At 48.0% G+C, this 18,706-nt stretch overlaps 1 protein-coding gene across 1 annotated transcript in view; it reads left to right on the forward strand.

Annotated features, from left to right (window-relative positions):
• The window catches only part of LOC144480309 (microsomal triglyceride transfer protein large subunit-like), an 82,713-nt gene that overhangs the window by 47,091 nt on the left and 16,916 nt on the right, over positions 1-18,706 (forward strand). The window contains exons 10-15 of the mRNA XM_078199663.1: positions 1,689-1,796; positions 1,945-2,157; positions 7,026-7,240; positions 9,677-9,774; positions 9,874-9,995; positions 11,511-11,741. Of these exons, the coding sequence (XP_078055789.1) occupies positions 1,689-1,796; positions 1,945-2,157; positions 7,026-7,240; positions 9,677-9,774; positions 9,874-9,995; positions 11,511-11,741 (987 nt within the window). The remainder of the gene's footprint in view (positions 1-1,688; positions 1,797-1,944; positions 2,158-7,025; positions 7,241-9,676; positions 9,775-9,873; positions 9,996-11,510; positions 11,742-18,706) is intronic.

An 18,706-nucleotide genomic window follows, 5' to 3' on the forward strand; every position in this document is an offset into this window, starting at 1 on the left:
TCCAGTCTCCCCTCATCTCCATCTTTCCAGTGAAAACAATCCCAGTTTATTCAACCTCTCCTCATAGACAACACCCCCGAGACCAGGCAACATCCTGGTGAACCTTCTTTGCCCTCTCTCCAAAGCTTCCACGTCCTTCTGGAAATGTGGTGACCAGAACTGCACGCAATGCTCCAAATGTGGCCTCTGGATAAAGATGTCTTTTTTTTCCTGAATTTGTGACTGGGTTTATTTGTGACTATCTGACGTTTACGGCTCCTACATTTGACCTTGCCCACAATGTGGAAACATCTTCTCTGGTTGTTGAGTGAAATATTTTCGATGGTCCTATGATGACATGGTTAGTTTAAATGCAGAGCATCATTGCATATTCATGCGGCCAAAGCGCATCTTCAAAGCCATTGACCATAAGACTGTAAGAAATAGAAACAGGAGGAGGCCATTCAGCCCTTCGAGCCTGCTCCACCATAGAATAAGATCCTGGCTGATTTCACACTCCTGCCCAATCTCCCGTAACCCTTAATTCCCCAACCAATTAAAAACCAATCGATCGCAGCCTTGGAAATCTCCAAGGACTTGACCTTCACAGCTTCCTGGGGTAAAGAATTCTAAAGATTCACCAGAGAGAAGGAATTCTTCCTTAAATCCATCTTAAATGAGCACCCCCTTATTCTGAGACAATGCCCTCTGGTCCCACACTCACCCATGAGTGGAAACATCCTCCCAACATAAAACCCTCCCAACATTTACCCTGTGTAACCCCAACATTTACCCTGTGTAACCCCCAACATTTACCCTGTGTAACCCCCAACATTTACCCTGTGTAACCCCCAACATTTACCCTGTGTAACCCCCAACATTTACCCTGTGTAATCCCAACATTTACCCTGTGTAACCCCCAACATTTACCCTGTGTAACCCCAACATTTACCCTGTGTAACCCCCAACATTTACCCTGTGTAACCCCCAACATTTACCCTGTGTAACCCCCAATATTCACCCTGTGTAACCCCCAATATTCACCCTGTGTAACCCCCAACATTCACCCTGTGTAACCCCCAACATTCACTCTGTGTAACCCCCAACATTTACCCTGTGTAACCCCCAACATTTACCCTGTGTAACCCTCAACATTTACCCTGTGTAACCCCCAGCATTTACTCTAGACAGGACAGCCAGTGAGATCCCGGTTGAGGCCGTCCTCAAGTGTGCGGAACTTGGCTATCACACATGAGGACGGCCTCAACTGGGATCTTGGGTTCAAGTCACACTATCTGTAACCCCCACAGCTTGTCTGGATCCTTTGAAATAAAAGCCAGCATTCCACCTGCCTTCCCTATTAATCTTCTGAACCTGTGCGCCAGCCTTCTGGCTTTCATGAACGAGGACCCCCAGGTCCACAAGATGTTGGAAGATCTCAGCAAGTTGGGCAGAGAAGACAAAGTTAATGTTTCGAGTCCATTCTGATTCTCTTTTGGAGCATCGGATTTTCCAGCTCTCACTGAAGGCGAACCCCTCCCCCCCCACAATGACGGGTTTCAGAAGGTTCCAATGGCAGGTCCCCGCTGCTGGAAAGCACAGGGCCTGAGGGGACATCTCGCCCTCAGAGTGTGTAGTTCCCTCGATAAGCCAGGTGTTATTTAAACAGTGCTGGGAACATTAATCTGGTTGGTGTCACTCCCTTGCAGGCTAAGCTCCGGGGTAAGATTGCAAGCAGAGAAATCCGAGACACCACCGTTTCCGTGGTCGGAGCGGTCATTGGCAAACTGTGCCAGAGGAACCTGTGTCAACTCCAGGTTAGTAGTTCCAATAGTTTTGGCAAACAGTTGGGTGGCATGATGGCACAGTGGTTGGCACTGCTGCCTCACAGCGCCAGGGAACTGGGTTCGATTCCGGCCTCAGGCCAGGCTGCTAACTCTTCCGTACGTTTGCGATTGTTGACAGGAAGTCAAGACTGCAAAGAGAGTGATCCTGGATGGACTGAATGCGGCCACAGAAGAGGCGGATATAAAGATGTACCTCCTCGCCCTTAAGAATGCACTCCTTCCCGAAACCATCCCACTCCTGTTAAAGTATACAGAGGGGCAAACCGGCTCCGTGGCAACCGTCGCCGTGAATGTACTGCAGCGATTTTCGAGTGCCCACATCACCCAGGAGGTAAAGCCACACACACTGGGGTCTTCCTTCACTTTTGGGCAGCCGATAGGTTCTGGTCAGCCACCCGGCCTTCTGTTATCTCTGTCCCTGCCTCTGCTGAAACCCTCATCTGCACCTCCCTAACCTCCAGCCCTGACTATCTGATTTGATTTATTATTGTCACACGTATTGGGATACAGTGAACAGTATTGTTTCTTGCGCACTTAGAAAGCATACCGTTCATAGAGAAGAAAAGCAGGGAGTGCAGAATGTAGTGTTACAGTCATAGCTAGGGTGTAGAGAAAGATCAACTTAGTGCGAGGTAGGTCCATTCAAAAGTCTGACGGCAGCAGGGAAGAGGCTGTTCTTGAGTCGGTTGGTATGTGACCTCAGACTTTTGTATCTTTTTCCCGACAGAAGAAGGTGGAAGAAAGAATATCCAGGGTGTGTGGGATCCTTAATTATGTTGGCTGCTTTGCCGAGGCAGCGGGAAGTGCAAACAGAGTCAATGGATGGGAGGCTGGTTTGCGTGATCGATTGGGCTACATTCACGACCTTTTGTAGTTCCTTGCAGTCTTGGGCAGAGCAGGAGCCATACCAAGCTGTGATACAACCAGAAAGAATGCTTTCTATGGTGCATCGGTGAGAGTCGTAGCTGACATGCCAAATTTCCTTAGTCTCCTGAGAAAGTAGAGGCGTTGGTGGGCTTTCTTAACTATAGTGTCGGCATGGGGGGACCAGGACAGGTTGTTGGTGATCTGGACACCTAGGAACTTGAAGCTCTTGATGATTTCTACTTCGTCCCCGTTGATGTAGACAGGGGCATGTTATCCTTTACCCTTCCTGAAGTCGATGACAGTCTCCTTTGTTTTGTTGACATTGGGGGAGAGATTATTGTCACTGCACCAGTTCACCAGATTCTCTGTCTCTTTCCTGAACTCTGTCACTATTCCAACAGTCTCGACGCCGCCTTTCCTTCTCTGCATAAACCTGAATTCATGTGAAACACTGCAGCCCATTCCCCGATTCAGACCAGGGTCTCCTATGTTATAACAATTCTGTGACTTGAGACAGAAGGTCAATGATTCAAGCGCCCACTCCGGACACTTGAGTGTATGTGAGTCGGGCTTACTGAGTTCCCTATCTTGGGTGGGTAGGGGAAGAGGGAGAGAGAGAGATGCGGTGATGGAAATGCTGATGTAAACCTCATACCAGAGGCTGCTGAAAGGAGAAATCCCGTTCCTCGGCACCATCCAGCGACTCCTGCAGGATAATAGGAACATGGAAGGATGAGGTACCCAGGCCCCGGCCTTCATGCTGCATCACTCCATTAACCTGCCAACATCCTCTCAGTCCTGCGTCTCCCATGATGTGGAGATGCATTGGACTGGGGTGGACACAGTAAGAAGCCTCACAACACCAGGTTAAAGTCCAACAGGTTCATTTTGGAACCGCGAGCTTTCGGAGCGCTGCTCCTTCAGCAGGTGAGATTTCAAATAACCTGTTGGACTTTAACCTGGTGTTGTGAGAATTCTGACTGGATCTCCCGGGAAGAGTGAAGGTGAAGCAGGTGGGCGAGATACTAGAACTCACTGGGTTGTTGAAGTGTGTTCCCATTACCCCCCGTGCTCACTGACCCACCGGGGCTCCCAGCCAAGCAAAATGCCTGTGCTAAAATTCCTCCTGTTTTCACGTCTCTCTCTGACCTTGCTCCTCCGTAAGTCTGTAACTTTTCCAGCTCTGCAATCCGACGGGATATCCCAACACACCCCGATTCCAACCACTAATAACCGTGCCTCCATAGGATCCATACAGTGCAGAAGGAGGCCACTCAGCCCATCAGGTCTCTGGAATTCACTCCCTAAAGCTCTCTACCTCGCTCTCCTTCTATAAGCTGCCCCTCGAAACCTACCTTTTTGACTCCGTTTTTGGTTACCTGTCCGAGACCCATCCATCTTCAGCTGCTTCATCAATGACCTTCCTTCCATCGTAAGGTCAGAAGTGGGGATGTTCGCTGATGATTACACAATGTTCAGCACCATTCGCAACTCCTCAGATACTGAAGCAGGACATGTCCATATTCAGTAAGACCAGGTCAATATCTAGGCTTGGGCTGGCAAGTGGCAAGTAACATTCACGCCACACAAGTGCCAGGCACTGACCATCTCCAACAAGAAAGGGTCTAACCATCACTCCTTGACAGTCAATGGCGTTACCATTACTGAAACCTCCCCACTATCAACATCCTGGGGGTTACCATTGAACAGAAACTAAACATGGACTAGCCATATAAATACTGTGGCTACCAGAGCAGGTCAGAGGCTGGGAATCCTGCAGTGAGAACTCACCTCCTGACTCCCCAAAGCTTGTCCACAAGGCACAGGTCAAGAGTGTGACAGAATACTCTCCAACTTGTCTGGATGAATACAGCTCCAACAACACTCGAGAAGCTTGACACCATCCAGGACAAAGCAGCCCACTTAATTGGCACCACATCCATAAACATCCCTCCCTCCAGCACCGACGCTCAGTAGCAGCAGTGTGTACCATCTACAAGATGCACTGCAGCAATTCACCAAGGCTCCTTAGACAGCACCTTCCCAACCCACGACCACTTCCATCTAGAAGGACAAGGGCAGCAGATACATGGGAACACCACCACCTGCAAGTTCCCCACCAAGTCACTCACCATCCTGACTTGGAAATATATCGCCGTTCCTTCACAGTCGCTGGGGCAAAATCCTGGAATTCCCTCCCTAACGGCATTGTGGGTCAACCCACAGCACATGGACTGCAGCGATTCAAGATGGCAGCTCACCACCACCTTCTCAAAGGGCAACTAGGGATGGACAATAAAAGCTGGCCTAGCCAGCGACACCCACATCCTATGAAATAATTTCAAGAAATAGTTTGTTGGCTTGGTGTCAAACATTGTTTGGTATTGCTCCTGCAAAGTGCCTTTAGACATTATGTCGCATTATAGGCACTACCTAAATGCAATTTAGTGTTGTTGTTGAAGCCTCAAAATGGAGCTGGGCTAATTGTCAGAGAGGGAGCTGGATAGGATCACTATAGGTGTCAATCCCAGCACAACCGCTGTTCAGATTCCTTTGGTGAGCTCTGGAAGGGAACTCCTGCTCCCTGGGGTCGTGGAAAATAACCGAACACCTCCCTTTGTCAGCGCCCATCCTCCGTGCAACTGGCGTGCAGTGCGTGCACTGACCAGTTCTGACATAAGATGGCAATCTTATTTACATCAAAGGACCCACATTCAGAGCGGGCCATCACCTAAAACAGGCAAGTGCTCTGGACGCCCAATGGTAAGCCCCTTTCAAAATGGGAGACACTAACATCGCTGATAGCAACAGAGCGGGAAGATACCGGGCTCCATTTTGAGACTTAACCGCTGACAAGGACAAACCACAATGGCTGAAAAATGGGTGTCAGCCATTTTGTTTTGGCATAAATTATGAAAGATGCTTCATTGTTTTGTAATTAGTTATACCTGAGGCAACAGGAAGAAAAGAACAGGACATTCTGTGTCAAATCCCGCAGATTAACTGAGTATTTTGTTGCCCAATTGGGGCGGCACGGTGGCACAGTGGTTAGCACTGCTGCCTAACTGCGCCAGGGACCCGGGTTCAATTCCCAGCTTGGGTCACTGTCTGTGCAGAGTCTGCACATTCTCCCCGTGTCTGCGTGGGTTTCCTCAGGGTGCTCCGGTTCCCTCCCACAGTCCGAAAGACGTGCTGGTTAGGCGCATTGGCCGTGCTAAATTCTCCCTCAGTGTACCCAAACAGGCGCTGGAGTGTGGCAACTAGGGGATTTTCACAGTAACTTAATTGCAGTGTTAATGTAAGTCTACTCATGACACTAATAAATAAACTTTAACTTTAAAATGGTGCAGGTAGAGCCTGTGAAACTGGCTTCTGAGCGCCAGGCCGATAACTTGTCCCCGTTATATCATTTGCGGGGAATTTTAATATTTTCCAATTGGTGTTATTTTTACATTAAGCCTCCAATTTGAAAGAAATCCTAACAGAAAATTCAAGAAGGTGATTGACATTGGAGGGGTGATATATTGCCGAAGGAAATCAATAATTGTCCAGTTGGGAGTAGAGTTTGCAATGAAGAGTCATTGACTGAAATGTTGGCTCTGTTTCTCTCTCCACAGATGCCGTCAGACCTCCTGAGTATTTCCAGCATTTTCTGTTTTTATTTCCGATTTCCAGCATTATTTGTTTCCTTTGTGACATTATTTGAATTAATTTCACAAACGCCCCCTCGCTCCCCACACAATCTATTCTGAAATGGTCCAATGCTCCCTATCGCTGCAACTTTAATAATGCTTTGAAGATGTTCTGTATTCACACAAGAAAGAATTGCAAAGGATGAATGGTGCTCAGACAGTGATAGATCGAAGGCCATTTATAATTCGACGTTCTCTATCTCATCCAGCCAGCTCATTGCAGCAAAGCTAGCAAGAGCCAGACAACAAATGAATGGAAGGGAGATTATATCAGTTGTTGGCTGCTGCTTACTGGCAGTGGAGGTTGATCGATGGACTAGTGGTATTATGGCTAGAATATTAATCCAGAAGCTCAGCTAATGTTCTGGGGACCCGTAGGGGGCGTCCACCCGTAGGGAGCGTCCACCCACAGGGAAGGTCACCCACACGGAGGGTGACCCACACGAATAAACCATTAAGTAGGAAATGTGAAGCCAAATGGGAGTCAAACGGATTGTGACAGAATAGAGAGGGAGGCACATTCGCGAGCAGAATGCTAAACAACCCTCAGACTAACCAATCTGAGCACTGGATAATGAGTTGGAACAATCATGGTGATACTGACGGCCCCTTGTGTCTGTCTCACACTCGCTCATTCCAGGTGAAGAAGCGGATGAATGGGATTTTTCACCAGAGCAGAAATAGTTACAGGGTTAGCGTTCGACTGGCTGCACTCGATGTGATTCTCAACAACCAGCCTTCAGAGATGGAATTGAAAAACATCCTACTGTCTGTTGGGGAAATAGAATCGGAACTGTCCAAGTACATCACCGAAAAGGTGCAGAGTATCCTGAGCTCGGAACGTCATCCTGCCAGGTAAGACTTAATGATAACTTGAGAATTCTTCTTCCTCCAACAGTCTTGGCATCTGGGAGCCTTTAGGAAAACATTCCTCCAGTGGTGTACGTGTCAAATACTTCCAGACCATGCGCTAAACTGTGGATAGCTCCTCCTGAAGACTGCGCACATTATTGACAGTTGGACAACACTGAATTCACTAAATCCAACCATGAGATGAATTTAGGTTAAACACTTAGGAGCAGTTTGGGGACTCTGGGTCTGTACTCGATGGAGTTTAGAAGGATGAGGGGGGATCTCATTGAAACTTACAGAATACTGAGAGGCCTGGATAGAGTGGACGTGGAGAAGATGTTTCCATTCGTGGGAGAGACTGGGGTCCGAGGGCACAGCCTCAGAGTAAAGGGACAACCCTTTAGAATCGAGATGAGGAGGAATTTCTTCGACTAGAAGGTGCTGAATCTCTGGAATCCATTGCCACAGAAGGCTGTGGAGGCCAGGTCATTAAGACAGAGATAGATAGGTTCTTGATCGGCAAGGGGATCAAAGGTTACGGGAAAAGGCGGGAGAATGGAGTTGAGAAACTTATCAGCCATGATTGAATGGCGGAGCAGACTCGATGGGCCGAATGGCCTAATTCTGCTCCTATATCTTATGGTCTTATAATGTAGATTTGCATAGAACTTCCAGTAAAGTAAAGTTAATTTATTTGTCACAAGTATTCTTACATTAACATTGCAATGAAGTTACTGTGAAAATCCCCTAGTCGCCACACTCCGGTGCCTGTTCGGGTACACTGAGGGAGAATTTAGCACGGCCCATGCACCTAACCAGCATGTCTTTCAGACTGTGGGAGGAAACTGGAGCACCCGGAGGAAACCCATGTGGACACAGGGAGAATGTGCAAACTCCACACAGACAGTGACCCAAGCCGGGAATCGAACCCGGGTCCCTGGTGCTGTGAGGCAGCAGTGCTACTGGAACAACTTGTTCAACCTGGGGGTTACCATTGACCAGAAATGGAATTGGATAGTTATATAAACACAGTGGCTACAAGAGCAGGTCAGAGGCTGGGAATCCTGCGGTGAGTAACTCACCTCCTGACTCCCCAAAGCCTGTCCACCATCTACAAGGTACAAGTCAGGAGTGTGATGGAATACTCCCCACTTGCCTGGATGGGTGCAGCTCCAACAACACTCAAGAAGATCAACACCATCCAGGACAAAGCAGCCCCGCTTGATTGGCACCACATCTACAAACATTCACTCCCTCCACCACCGACGCTCAGTAGCAGCAGTGTGTACCACCTACAAGATGCACTGCAGCAACTCACCAAGGCTCCTGAAGCAGCGCCTTCCAAACCCACAACTACTTCCATCTAGAAGGACAAGGGCAGCAGATACTTGGTGACACCATCACCTGCAAGTTCCCCTCCAAGCCACTCGCCATACTGAATTGGAAATATATCGCCGTTGCTTCCTGGAACTCCCTCCCTAACAGCACTGTGGGTGTACTTACACCACATGGACAGCAGCGGTTCAAGAAGGCAGCTCACCACCACCTTCTCGAGGGCAATTAGGGATGGGCAATAAATGCTGGCCAGCCAGTGACGCCCATGTCCCACGAATGAGTTAAAAACACATAAAGGGGCTGATTTAAAATCATAGAATCCCTACAGTGCAGAAGGAGGCCATTCGGCCCATCGAGCCTGCACCGACAACAATCCCACCCAGGCCCTATCCCTGTAACCCCACATATTTACCCTGCTAGTTCCCCTGACACTACGGGGCAATTTAGCACGTCTTTGGAGTATGGGAGGAAACCGGAGCACCCGGAGGAAACCCACGCAGACACGGGGAGAACGTGCGGACTCCACACAGACAGTGACCCGAGGCCAGGAATCGAACCCGGGTCCCTGGCGCTGTGAGGCAGCAGCGCTAACCACAACTTCATTTCGAAGGTTCCGGAAAGAGGTTGTGGATTGGGTGGCTCCAGCGATGGGCTTCTGTAGAGCAAGAGCATGTTTATACTTGCCTATTCTGTAGATTATATGAGGCCCACCTATCAATGGTTAAAGTCTATACATTACTTCATAGCAACAAGTAGTCACGGACTCAAACATTGAACTAACATTTCTGAAGCAGTGGGGTGTTTTTGTCCCCACATTAACGCCCTCTGAAACCTGTTGGGAAGCTGCCTGCCACATATGCTTTCTGTTGAGTTTTATCCATTAGTAACTGTGCCAAGACTGCCATTTGAGACTATATAGGGTGATAATTCCATGCCTTTGGTCTGGAGCTAGGAAAATTATAGGTCTAGTGCTATGTCACCTGGTGTACTAACCCGTTGCTGAGTCAGACGCAATTATGTTCGCTGTAGCTACACTTCCAGTGATTGCAGCAAATTGCATGAGTAACATCTTAACACTTTCTTATATCCTTTTACTCACGGTAGGAAAGTTCTTCACAAAGTCCTGAAAGACCCAACGATATTTAATTACCATCGAATGTCCAGGACTGGAATTTCAGCCTCCTGTTCAGGTTATTTAGCAGGTAAAAATAACTGGACCCATTCACTGGATTGCGTGAAATAGAATTTCAGTATTCCCTCTTTAAAGGGATCAGTTTCAATTTGATTTCTTTCTTTATAAGTGACGGCTGACATGGTGTCATCGTACAAGATGGATCTACTCTTTGGTGACAGTGGGATTTTACAGCAAAGTTACTCCGACATCTTTGTATCTACACGGGAAGGTCAGCTTCACGCAAGCCAGGTTAGTTCCTTTTAACCTCGGAGCACCCGCGTGTCTGGTACCCTCACTGAAGGTAGACTCCAGATTCGGAATGATATTACAGACATACAAGTGCGCTTTAACATCAACCTCATTGACGCTCACATGTCCTGCGTCATGGGACAGAGACCCCGCAGAGCGTGACGCAACCTATTGGTCTCAACGGCTCACCCATCGCTGGCAAGTTGTCGAAGGGCTGTCCAGCAGGTGGCTTGTACAGCCGGCCTTTGGATTTGAGTATAGGGATAGGGATGTTTTGCTGCAATGGTACAGGGCGTTGGTGAGGCCACACCTGGAGTATTTCCTTGGTGGGGGTTCTCCATCGTAACATTAGCAGTAACTCTTTCTGGGCTGTGGAATTTCCGCTGATCTTCCACGGAGGTTACAGCAGCCAACAGGGAGAATGCCAGGGGAGTGACCTGCCTCTTTACTGGCACCAGCATTGCAATGAGCCCTGTTCAAAGAGTGGTCGCCGCACGCCATCCTGAGAGTCGGCGTGCCACCGCCGAGCCTCGGAAGCCCACTCCATTGATTGGCACTGAGCGGGACCTCCATCCGCCCTTGGAAGGAAGTCCCACTCATGAGAGCTCCTCTCCGACCCCGCCAGGCTCAGCGCTGCGGTGGCCAGAAGCGGTACTGCAGCAGCCTGCCCGGGATCAAGGTCGGAATCTTATCACCGTCCGCGCCAGGGGGGGATTTTCCCATCCCGTCGCAGAGTGAGGAGATTTGGCCGGTCACCAAATTCTCCGACTTGGCTGCAGTGGGAGCGTGGCGTGAACGGCAGGTAAGATCGCGCCTTTAGTCCCGAGACATTTGAAAAGGTAAGTCCCGTGGGGCCCAGGGACGGGATGGAAGGGGATACCCTGGGGAGGAGGGGGGGGGTACGATTACAACTTGAGGGGATAGAGCAGGGAGGGAGAGCTGGAATTCCAAGGCCCCGGAGGGGAAGGCATCCCAAACCCTTAAGGAGTCTTCAGACTGAGGTGCATCCCCACCACTTAACCACCCCCCTCCCAAGATGGAGGAAAGGTTTTGTCTCAGTTTCCCTCCCTATCCACACCCCCTCATGGCAGCCTAAAGCTGGGCGGTATAAGGCCTTTATGTGGATATTTAGGGACGTTAATAGGTGAAAGATGGAGGAGGGGGTGGTTCCCATCCAAGAACTTGCCCAAGCAATTGTGAAACTGCGTCTAGATTGGGCTGGACAATGGGGGAAGGAGACCCGTCCGTTCAATTTTACAATCCCTCCCCCAATGCAGAACCTACCTTGCGAAGAAGGTAAAACTGCCCAATAGGTTTCCGCTGTCTAAACTGGAGGGGCAATTCCACGTAGTACACATGTCAGCTTCATATGTGTTTTGCGTGTTTTCTTATGCTGTGGTCTGGTTTTTCTGGACCCTGACCTTGTTCCGGCTCCTGATCCGACACAGTACGGTTGTTCCTGTCCGATTCTCACTGTTATTTATCACCCACACTTCTTCTCTGTATCTGGAACAGGTAATAATCGATGTCCAAGGCCTTGACTCATTCTTTGCAGAAAGCTCGAAGGAAGTTGAGCAAGAAGATGTTGAAGCCACAGCTGGAATGTCGATGATCCTCTTTGATGTCCAGCTCCCTCCTGTTGTGTTTTTCCAAGGGTACAGTGACTTAATGGAAAAGATCTGGTCCATCACGGAGGAACCGATACCCATAATAAAAGGGTCCATCTTATTCATAGACCAGCTCCAGGTAAGGGAGCACAGTGCAACCTCATTATCACAAACCGATTACTGCTGACTAGAACAGCTGAGGATCACTCCTGCCTCTGATTCAGAAGGTTCCCGGTTCAAGTCTCCTTCTGGGTACATGAGCATAAAATTCACCCCCAGACCCCAGTGTAGCACTGTTGGAGTGCTGCAATGTAGGAGGTGCCTGTTTGTTAGATGGAAGGAAAAGCAAAGGAGTTACTCTCGGTATCCTCTGGATTTTCCCCGTGCCTGCGTGGGTTTCCTCCGGATGCTCCGGTTTCCTCCCACACTCCAAAGGTGTGCAGGTTAGGTGGATTGGCTATGCTAAATTGCCCTTTAGTGTCCAAAGATGTCTAGGTTAAGTGGATTGGCCATGCTAAATTGCCCCTTAGTGTCCAAAGATGTGTAGGTTAGGTGGATTGGCCATGTTAAATTGCCCCTTAGTGTCCAAAGATGTGCGGGTTCGGTGGATTGGCCATGCTAAATTGCCCCTTAGTGTCCAAAGATGTGCGGGTTCGGTGGATTGGCCATGTTAAATTGCCCCTTAGTGTCCAAAGATGTGCGGGTTCGGTGGATTGGCCATGTTAAATTGCCCCTTAGTGTCCAAAGATGTGCGGGTTCGGTGGATTGGCCATGTTAAATTGCCCCTTAGTGTCCAAAGATGTGCAGGTTAGGTGGATTGGCCATGGGAAATGTGTGGGCTTACAGGGATAGGGCAGGAGAGAGGGACTGGGTAAGTTGCTCTGTCAGAGAGTCGGTGCTGACTTGATGGGCTGAATGGTCGCTTCTATGATTCCTGGCCAATATTCATCCCTAAATCAGCATTGGGCGTGGGTGGGAAGATTAATCTGATCAGTTTCCCGTTGCTGCGTGTGGGAGCTTGCTGTGCACAATTTGGCTGCTGCGTTTCGTACAGTGTAACAGCGACTGAACAGTGCGTAGATTTACAAGAATGTTGCCCAGGGCTTGAAAATTGCAGCGTTGAGGAGAGATTGGATTAGGCTGCGGTTGTTCTCCTTGGAACAGAGGGGGCTGAGGGAGGGACCTAATGGAGGTGGACACAATCATGAGGGGCGCAGACAGGGGAGACTTGTTTCTCCTGGCGGAGGGGTGAATTACCACAGGATACAGATTTAAGGCCATTGGTGGAATGATTGGGGGGAACATGAGGAAAAAGATTATCACCCAGAGGGTGGTGGGTGTCTGGAATCCGCTGTGTGAGTTGGTGGGTTGAGAATGAAATGCTTAACTCATTTAAAAGCTACCTGGATCTGCATCTGTAGCGCTGGGAGCTGCAAGGCTATGGGACCTAGTGCTGGAAGGTGGGATTAGAATGAGTAGTTCATTCCTATTTATAGAACATAGAACATAGAAAGCCACAGCACAAACAGGCCCTTCGGCCCACAAGTTGCGCCGATCACATCCCCACCTCTAGGCCTATCTATAGCCCTCAATCCCATTAAATCCCATGTACTGGATGAGGAAGTGGAGGGATGGGTTGGTAAGTTTGCTGACGACACCAAGGTAGGTGGTGTTGTGGATAGTTTGGAGGGATGTCAGAAGTTGCAGCGAGACATAGATAGAATGCAGGACTGGGCGGAGAAGTGGCAGATGGACTTCAACCCGGATAAGTGTGTGGTGATCCATTTTGGCAGATCCAATGGGATGGAGCAGCAGTATAAAATGAAGGGTACCATTCTTAGCAGTGTAGAGGATCAGAGGGACCTTGGGGTCCGGGTCCATAGGACTCTTAAATCGGCCTCGCAGGTGGAGGATGCGGTCAAGAAGGCGTATGGCGTACTAGCCTTCATTAATCGAGGGATTGAGTTTAGGAGTCGGGAGATAATGCTGCAGCTTTATAGGACCCTGGTTAGACCCCACTTGGAGTACTGCGCGCAGTTCTGGTCACCTCATTATCTCTGGTCACTTCCTTATCTCTTTTTTTTCTGGCTGGCGCAGACTCGATGGGCTGAATGGCCTCATTTTGCACCGTATCTTTGATTTTATTCATTCGTGGGACATGGGCGTCGCTGGCTGGGCCAGCGTTTATTGCCTATCCCTAATTTCCTGAGGGCAGTTGAGAGTCAACCACATTGCTGTGGCTCTGGAGTCACATGTAGGCCAGACCAGGTAAGGGCAGCAGATTCCCTTCCCTAAAGCGAACCAGATGGGTTTTTCCGACAATGGTTTCATGGTCACCAGTAGATTCGTAATTCCAGATATTTTTTAAGAATCTACTGACGACCTTGAAACCATTGTCGGAAAAACCCATCTGGTTCACTAATGTCCCTTTCGGGAAGGAGATCGCTTACTGTGGTTCCATCACTCCAAGGTATTAATGATATAAAACAAGGAGATAGTGTAAACGGGCCACAAGGAAAGCTGCCGTAATGTATATCAGAATATCAAAAATTAAATCGCAACCCTCTGGGTGAAAACGTTTTTCCTCGGGTCCCCTCCAATCACCTGTGGTTCAAAGTATTTAATTGGCTGTGAGGCACTTTGAGATATCTGGTCATGAAAAGATAAATGCAAGACTTTATTTTCTCATGAACACGTATCGTAACAAGCATTCCCATTGATCTGCAGTCGTCAATAGCAACAATCACATAAGCTGATAGCAACCAGAATTATTAGTTTACCAACTCCTACAATTTGGCACTGATAATGATGTTTGAACTGAATGAAGCCAAGATAATTCTGAGCGCAGGAATTTATATTATATTTACCGCACGGCACAAATGGAGTGCAGTGTGAGATTATTGTTGCGATTTAATTTTTGATTTTCTGATATACATTACGGCAGCTCTCCTTGCCCTCGGTTACCTCCTTGTTTTATAGAACATAGAACATAGAAAGCCACAGCACAAACAGGCCCTTCGGCCCACAAGTTGCGCCGATCACATCCCCACCTCTAGGCCTATCTATAGCCCTCAATCCCATTAAATCCCATGTACTCATCCAGAAGTCTCTTAAAAGACCCCAACGAGTTTGCCTCCACCACCACCGACGTCAGCCGATTCCACTCACCCACCACCCTCTGAGTGAAAAACTTACCCCTGACATCTCCTCTGTACCTACCCCCCAGCACCTTAAACCTGTGTCCTCTCGTAGCAACCATTTCAGCCCTTGGAAATAGCCTCTGGGAGTCTACCCTATCCAGACCTCTCAACATCTTGTAAACCTCTATCAGGTCACCTCTCATCCTTCGTCTCTCCAGGGAGAAGAGGCCAAGCTCCCTCAACCTATCCTCATAAGGCATGCCCCCCAATCCAGGCAACATCCTTGTAAATCTCCTCTGCACCCTTTCAATGGCTTCAACATCTTTCCTGTAATGAGGTGACCAGAACTGCGCGCAGTACTCCAAGTGGGGTCTAACCAGGGTCCTATAAAGCTGCAGCATTATCTCCCGACTCCTAAACTCAATCCCTCGATTAATGAAGGCCAGTACGCCGTACGCCTTCTTGACCGCATCCTCCACTTGCGAGGCCGATTTAAGAGTCCTATGGACCCGGACCCCAAGGTCCTTCTGATCCTCTACACTGCTAAGAATGGTACCCTTCATATTATACTGCTGCTTCATCCCATTGGATCTGCCAAAATGGATCACTACACACTTATCCGGGTTGAAGTCCATCTGCCACTTCTCCGCCCAGTCTTGCATTCTATCTATGTCTTGCTGCAACTTCTGACATCCCTCCAAACTATCCACAACACCACCTACCTTGGTGTCGTCAGCAAACTTACCAACCCATCCCTCCACTTCCTCATCCAGGTCATTTATGAAAATGACAAACAGCAAGGGTCCCAGAACAGATCCCTGGGGCACTCCACTGGTCACTGACCTCCATGCAGAGAAAGACCCCTCCACAGCCACTCTCTGCCTTCTGCAGGCAAGCCAGTTCTGGATCCACAAGGCAACAGCCCCTTGGATCCCATGCCCTCTCACTTTCTCAAGAAGTCTTGCATGGGGGACCTTATCGAACGCCTTGCTGAAGTCCATATAGACCACATCCACCGCTCTTCCTTCGTCAATGTGTTTGGTCACATTTTCAAAGAACTCAACCAGGCTTGTAAGGCACGACCTGCCCTTGACAAAGCCGTGCTGACTACTTTTGATCATACTAAACTTCTCTAGATGATCATAAATCCTGTCTCTCAGGATCCTCTCCATCAACTTACCAACCACTGAGGTTAGACTCACCGGTCGGTAATTTCCCGGGCTGTCCCTGTTCCCTTTCTTGAATATAGGGACCACATCTGCAATCCTCCAATCCTCCGGAACCTCTCCCGTCTCCATCGACGATGCAAAGATCATCGCCAAAGGCTCCGCAATCTCCTCCCTCGCCTCCCACAGTAACCTGGGGTACATCCCATCCGGTCCCGGCGACTTACCAACCTTGATGCCATTCAATAGTTCCAACACATCCTCTTTCTTTATGTCCACATGCTCGATCCTTTCTGTCCACCGCAAACCAGCAGTACAACCACCCAGATCCCTTTCCACCGTGAATACCGAGGTAAAGTATTCATTAAGCAGCTCCGCCATTTCTAACGGTTCCGCACAAACTTTTCCCCCTTCACCTTTTAAGGGTCCTATGCCTTCACATCTCATCCTTTTACTCTTGACATATTTGTAGAAAGCCTTGGGATTCTCCTGAATCTTACCCGCCAAGGCCTTCTCATGACCCCTTCTCGCTCTCCTAATTTCCTTCTTAAGCTCCTTCCTACATCCCGTATACTCCTCTAAATCCTTAACACCTCCTAGCTCTCTGAACCTTCTGTACGCCTCTCTTTTCTTATTCACCAGGTTCATCACAACCTTCGTGCACCACGGTTCCCGTACCCTACCAACACCCCCCTGTCTCATCGGAACGTTGTCATGCAGAGCTCCAGACAAACATTCCTTGAAAATCCTCCACTTTCCTTCGGTACTTTTCCCCAAGAATGCCTCCTTCCAATTTACCCGTCTAATTTCCTCCCTGATGACACTGTATTTCCCTTTACTCCAGAGAAACACTTTCCTACCTTGCAGTGATGGAACCACAGTAAGCTATTGGAAAAGAAGGATGTTTATTTATGAAGCCACTTTAACAGATTCATGTTGAATATATCTGTGCGCAGCACGGTCTTGTTAATAGGATCCAAGCCAGTTGGGTGAATCCAAGTCTAAGAGACTGAGCTTTCCTTTTATTGAGAGAGTTCATTGACTCGCTCAGTCTCACAGCTCACCTCGCACTCAACCCAGTGCCCCAGCTACTATCCCCTGTTTGGACGTTTTCGCCTTTAATGTTGGATGAAAATGACAGTGGGGGCAGCGCGGTGGCACAGTGGTTAGCACCGCTGCCGCACAGCGCCAGGGATCCGGGTTCCATTCCCGGCTCGGGGTCACTGACTGTGCAGAGAGTGCACATTCTCTGCGGGGGTTTCCTCCCACAGTCCGAAAGACCTGCTGGTTAGGGTGCATTGGCCGTGCTAAATTCTCCCTCGGTGTACCCGAACAGGCACCAGTGTGTGGCAACTGGGGGACTTTCATAGTAACTTTATTGCAGTGTTAATGTAAGCCTGCTTGTGACAATAATAAATAAACTGTAACTGATACACACACAGATTTGGTTGATAGCTAGTGAAGGTTGCTGTACAGTTTTTACAATAGCTCTGTTACTCATACTTGACAGTTGACTACACCTAGCATTCAGAAGTGGTATAAAATCAGAATATGCAGACATACGTACAAACAAACAATATCTTGGATAAACTACAATCCCCATTGATATTTTGTAAGTCCTATGACATAGTATAGCAGCTCCAGGGCACCAAATGGTGCACTGGACTGAGGGAGGTCAAAGCATAGGTCTCCATGGGACCCTCCAGACCATGGATTGACAGGAATAGAACATTATTCCAGTGGAACTGTTCCTCCCGCTACCTTGAGGGCAGCCTCCTGTTTTTGGAGGCTTTTGGTTTTTACCTCTTGAAGAAGAGACTGCACCAGTTTCTTCTCCTGCACAAGACTGAGGCCAGAAATGTGTTAAAAGACAGTTAATCCCCATCACCTATTTCTCTTGTCATTTCAATTACATTGTTAAAGTTATAAACAAACCTTAACAATGCAATTGACAGGACATTAAAGAACCTTAGCAATATAATTGACAGGACATTAAAGAACTTTAGCAATGTAATTGACAGGACATTAAAGAACCTTAGCAATATAATTGACAGGACATTAAAGAACCTTAGCAATGTAATTGACAGAATATTAACAAACTTTAACAATGTAACTGACAGGCGATTAAAGAACTATTAACAATGTAACTGACAGGACATTAAAGAACTATTAACAATGTAACTGACAGGACATTAAAGAACCTTAGCAATGTAATTGACAGGATATTAACAAACTTTAACAATGTAACTGACAGGACGTTAATGAACCCTTAACAATGTTAACCCTTAATAAACCGTAGCAATGTAATTTTTGATTTGATTTATTATTATCACATGTATTAGTAGACAGAGAAAAGTATTCTTGCACGCTTTACAGACAAAGCATACTGTTCATAGAGAAGGAAAGGAGAGAGTGCAGAATGTAGTGTTACAGTCATAGCTAGGGTGTAGAGAAAGATCAACTTAATATATGGTAGATCCATTCAAAAGTCTGATGGCAGCAGGGAAGAAGCTGTTCTTGAGTTGGTTGGTTCATGACCTCACACTTTTGTATCTTTTTCCCGACGGAAGAGAGAATGTGCGGGGTGTGTGACAGGATATTAATGAACCCTTAACAATGTAATTGACAGAATATTAACAAACCTTAGCAATGTATTGACAGGATCTTAACAAACCGTAACAATGTACTTGACAGGATATTAACAAACTTTAACAATTTAATTGACAGGACATTAATGAACCTTAACAGTGTATTTACAGGACATTAATGAACCTTTAACAACACAGTTGACTGGATAT

This window comes from Mustelus asterias, chromosome 28 (assembly GCF_964213995.1).
Source record: "Mustelus asterias chromosome 28, sMusAst1.hap1.1, whole genome shotgun sequence".
Taxonomy (NCBI): domain Eukaryota; kingdom Metazoa; phylum Chordata; class Chondrichthyes; order Carcharhiniformes; family Triakidae; genus Mustelus; species Mustelus asterias.